Source organism: Nestor notabilis, unplaced genomic scaffold (genome assembly GCF_000696875.1).
Source record: "Nestor notabilis isolate BGI_N333 unplaced genomic scaffold, ASM69687v1 scaffold4282, whole genome shotgun sequence".
NCBI classification, from domain to species: Eukaryota; Metazoa; Chordata; class Aves; order Psittaciformes; family Psittacidae; genus Nestor; species Nestor notabilis.
The window spans coordinates 56,505-61,642 of record NW_009919527.1 but is presented as its reverse complement, the minus strand read 5'-3'; the positions used below and the strand labels follow the sequence as shown (position 1 = coordinate 61,642).

Below are 5,138 nucleotides of genomic sequence, written 5' to 3'. Positions count from 1 at the left end.
CCTGTGGCTATAGGATACCTGCTTGGATTGAGAATGAACCTGGTAGGATCTCAACAAAAAAAAAAAGCATCAAGATTATGCCCCAAATAAGATGGTCAGAAAGCTAACACGTGCCAAAGGTTTCTGAGCATGTGGCTTGATGACTGCTGAGGTCAGGAAGAGTCAAGCTGGGAGACCTTGGCTTCTTAGAGCCCCACCTGCAGATCCATCATCTCCTTTGGGCCAGAGCTGCAAGTTCAGGGAGGTGCTTAGGTGGAAAAACATCTCAGAAGAACAACCGAAGCCCTTGCTGTCCATGTAGGTTGGTTTAAGCTGCTGTGGCGCTTCCTCCTTTGTTCCATGGATAGGAGTGAAGCAGATGCTTTGAAAACCTTCAGAGAGAAAGTCTGTCAGTCTAAAAGTTTCTAAAGGTTTAATAGTGTGGCCTTTTTTGCTGCTTCAGAGCAGCAAAACAGCAACTGCTTTAAATTTGGAATAAGTTTCCCCCCCAACACCCATCCGAAATGAGCAGCATTGTTCTGCTTGTGCTATGGGATGAGGTGTGGATGCCGAGATCAACCCGTCCACACATACCTTGCTGAACCAGAGGTGTGTGGTGTACATGCTGCAGGTGGTTATGAATGTGGTTTTCAAGTTTATTACCCCCACAAAGCTTTGCCTCAGGCTTTTACTTGCAGCGAGCTGACAGGGCTCTTTCTAAGCACTTTGGTCATCAATGTTCTCCCTCCGTCAGAATCTCTGCGTGGGTGAAAAGGGGAGGAACCGAAGCCAAAGCTTTTAATGAGAAGCGTTTGCAACAGAACCTGAAGTTTTGCATGGCCCGATCTTGGGTGGGGATTTGAGCTGGAGACAGCAACAAGAAGGTTTATCTGATTTTTCTCAATACCAGGATGATGTTAATATGCAAGGTGCCAGTTTCCAGTGTAGCAAGATCCCATGTGGGTTAAATGGCTTTGGAGTCAGTTCTGTTCCCATTCCTGGTGCAATGAACACATTGCTCAGCAATGTCTGGAGCAGGTTGGGCTGCAGAAATCCATCCCTACAGGAGAACTGTGTTTTCTCCAGGAAGTGAACACAGGCACTGCAGGAAGCTGCTTTCTTTTCTTGTTAAACCATTTGCCAAGGACAACAGTCACTAAGATGATCAATTCACTCCATTCCCAGCCTCCATGGATCATCTAGCCATGAAACTGAAATTCCCAGGCTGATAAGCCTTTTTCCCTGTGGTGTCTCTCAGTATTGTCTCTTCACATGAATGCAAATGACTTCTCCAGCACGTGAAGGTGTCTTGGTGGCCCTGTCTGACCCTGGGTCTGACCCTGCTGCTTTTATTCTGAGTCCAGCATCCAGCGAGGAAAATTGCACCCATCCTCTGTCTGTACCATCACAGCCTCCTGTGCAAGGAGGGTGCAGCTCTTACCTTGTGTTATTCCTGCATCTCTGCACTTTAACATGACCTATTGCTAGATACACAGTGACTCGTTCTCAGCCTTGAGATCTTTGTTCACCTCTTCTCATTTCTCCAGCCCTCGCACTGAGGATTGGCTTTGACTGTATTGACAGCAACTAATCTGATGCAGCCTTGGGGCTTTTACTCTGTGAGTCCTGCCCAGCTGATTGAGGAGGAGTAGAAGAGCCTTCTGTCTGTGCGACTTCAGCTCTTCACTGCCTTTAGGGTGCAGCTCTGGACCCCAGCCCTGCAGAGGTGAGGATACCTCCTATGGCAGGATCTGCTCCCATGGCTGTGGCTTTGGTGGGGAAGCACTTCAGAGGGTTAAACCGCATTTGTGAAAACAGCCCAGGGCAGAAGTCACATGAACCAGGGAGATGTTGCAAGTTGGTGCTTGCAGCTCATGAGAGGCAATGCGGAGGTGCAGGCTCCTTGCCTTGGCTGAGCTGCGCCTGGTTAGCCCATGTTGCCCAGGAGATGGAGAGAGGAGAGTGACCTTCCCCAGCACAGGCTGGGGCTGTGGGACTGGAGACCTCGCACGGGGCAGAGTGGGATGGTGGCAGACAAAGGACAGTGAAGAGGAGGAGGGAGCTGAGCTCGCTCCCCAGCAGCAGGAGGTGAGCTGGATCAGGTAAGCCTCCACTGGTTGCTCTGGAAATGGAGCAGAAGGACTTGCTGAAAGTTTCTCTGCTGTTTAGCTGGGGCTTGGAGGGGTCCTAAAAAGAAGGTCCATGGCCTGAAGGACACAAAGTCACCAGAGATGTTGGCACGGTATAAAGAATAACAAGACATATAGAAACATAGTGCAGGAGATGAGAGAATGCCCCTTGCATTAGCACAGGAGGCGGCAGAGGAGGATTTGGGGCAGACCTGTTCCCAAATATGGGCACTTGTTCTGCAGTAAAAGACCAGACGAGGTCTGTACTTCACGAGAGGTAAAAGCAAAGCTGCTTTTCCTGATGAGCTTGTCCTGGCTGGGGAAGGCCCTTCCCCTCCTGTGGTCTGGGGAGGGCTGAGCCCTGTCCCTGCTGCATCCTTCAGGCTGAGCCCTGATCCTGCTATTGCTTCCTGGGACTGTCCTCCAGAGACTCAAAACTTCCAACATCTTAGCTGGATGTGCCTTGATTCGTCTCTAGCTTAACCTGAAAGCAGCACAAGGTGGTAAGCTTTAGTTAGTTTTTCCTTTGTTTCCCTTGTTTCTTCACTCCTGCTTTGCTTCTTTGTATAGGGATTTCTGCCCTGTTTTGTATTTTCCTTTCTGGTTGATGCTCACCTGAGGGTATTGAAGGCAAAAATGGGAAAGGAGTGAGAAAATTCACTGTCTGAATCTGCCTTTCGATGCTGTGTAGCATGTGGCTGCCTATGCTCTGCAAGGAAAATCTCACTTCTATGGTGAAGAGTGGGAGCTGTGCCCATCCTGTGTGCACATACACACTCCGTGTACCTCTGTGCAATATGCACCGTGGTTGATTCTTCTAAGTGTGTTTCCAGCCCCCTGCAGGGTTTTTCTGCAATCAGAGGGATCTTTTGTGTTGCCAACCAAGTCTAGTGGAAGGTGTCCCTGCCCATGGTAGGGGATTGGAACTGAATGAGCTTTAAGGTCCCTTCACCTCAAACCACTCTATGATTCTCTAGCCTCAATTTCCTTTCTGACAGTCCTTCAACCAGGTACTATCCTAATTTAAGCCAACCAAGACAACCAGGGGCCAAAACAAAGCAATCCTCTTTGTAAGGAGAGTGGATGAGCATTGTGAGGGGCCTTTACACCAAGAGATAGCAGCAGGCTCCTGGTGCTAAAGTAAAGGTGAGCGGAGGTTAAAAAGTAAATGCTAGTTTTGGAGAGCCAGGGCCGTGGAAGGTAATTGAAGGATAAGCTTCAGAGTCCTCCAAGCATGTGCTTTAATAACCACCCACAGGCCCTGGCAGGAGGTTGGAAGCTGCATCAGCAGCGTTTGCCTGGAAAGCCTGTGGGCACCGTGCCTGCTGTGTGTGCCCATCAGCTCCTGGCACTCCCCGTGGTGGAGAGGAGAGGGCAAAGGGAAGCAGAGACCTTCAAGGGCAGAAACCAGTCTGTGATTCTACGATTCACAAGGATTCCTGCCTATTCCCTGACTAATTGTTTACAAAATAGGAATATTTAAGGATGTTGGGATAACTTAAGCAATATTTAAGGATAGCTTTTCTACCCATTAACAAAACATAAAGGTAATTGCAGCATAAGGTGAGGCTGTGCATACAGCGCTCATGGCTGTGCAACACCTACCTGGTGATAACATCCAGTGGGAGCGGTGTCCAAAGAGCAGAGTACACCCAAGCGGTGTGTGCTGTTCCCCTTTATCTGCTGTCTCTGCAAGGTTTGGGATGTTATTTTTCCCTTTTTCAGGGCTGGAAGGTGCGTTCTTGCCCATGGAAAGCAGGATCTCAAGAAATTCATCAGTTGGAGTACAAATGAGGATTTCACAATCTGCTCCCCAACCAGGAGAACAAGCCACCTGCCCTGAGGCTGAATCCATGTTTCTTACCTGTGGGAGATAAGGCAGATAGAAAGTGCTGGCTTTGTGACAATACAACACAGTCCCTCAAGGAGAAACAGCTTCAGCATGGCCCATAAAAGCCAAACTGGTGGAACTGAGAACAGTTCACTTTCCTCCATCCTCTACTGTAAGAGTGATTTAAAGGAAGGATCCCTGCAGGGTGTGAAAGGTAAGTGAGGAACTTTATATGTAGGAATGAATGGACATCCACCTATTGAAAACCAGGATCCTGGAAGCCCTCTTCTCTTGAAATCTTTGGGAAACATGACTTGTGCTTTCCAAGTGACTCCTTTTCCCAGTAGCAATTTGCTCTTTCTCTGCAGCACCGCTTCCAAAGCTGCCTGAGGTGCTGTGCAGAGGCAGAAGGCAGCGCTGTGAATGCCTGTTCTCACAGACACCTCCATGCACCATTCAGGACACCCTTTCTGCTTGCTGAGTGCACGGCACCTCCTTAGTGCTCAGGTTTTGCCGGAGTGAAGAAGCTTTTGTCGCTTCAGCAGAGGCCAAAGAGCTGAACCTCTCTTCAGACCTTGGGTATCTGCACCCAACTTGCTAGAGTTTGTGCTGAGCAACTGGACCAAAGGAGGACAGGAGAAACAAGGCCAAGGCTGAGGTCATTTGGTTTTATTTTTGCTTTATACTCACTGCCTCCACTGCTCTGAGGAAATAAACCTCAGGAGACACACAGGACCTTGTTTTCCTGGAGGTTTCAGATGCATCGAGAGGTTTCAGATGCATCTACCCTTCTCATTTTGACTTGAAGCAGTCACACACCTATTGTAACCCTTGTTTCACTTGGCATCTCCTGTTCCTGAGCAGTGATGAGAATGAAGGACATAAGTGGGGGAGAAAGGAAAGGTGAGCACACACTGTGTTTCAGCCAGCACAGCATCTGGGAGAGCAGCAGGAGCAGCCCCAGGGGACACACACAGGTCTGACCTTGGATCTCCAAAGGGGAAGTGAAGCTGGGTGAAATGTCAGTGAAACAGGATCTCCACTGAGCAAGCACTTCCTTAGCCCTCATTGCTTCCTCTTGATACAGCACTGCTTGTGTAAGCTCTAGCTGCATGCCAGATGGGATGCCCAGAGATCACAGCTCTCCGTTGCTGCTCCGAGGTGGCTCTGCCTCAGCTCCCAGCAACCTGCTCTTCAAA

General features: G+C 49.2%; 1 protein-coding gene across 1 annotated transcript in view; it reads left to right on the top strand.

Moving 5' to 3' along the window:
• Nucleotides 1-4,050: 4,050 nt before the first annotated feature.
• Nucleotides 4,051-5,138, top strand: part of LOC104402392 (chromosome unknown open reading frame, human C9orf91) — an 8,757-nt gene continuing 7,669 nt past the window's right edge. The window contains exon 1 of the mRNA XM_010010263.1: nt 4,051-4,153. Coding sequence (XP_010008565.1) covers nt 4,051-4,153 — 103 coding nt within the window. The remainder of the gene's footprint in view (nt 4,154-5,138) is intronic.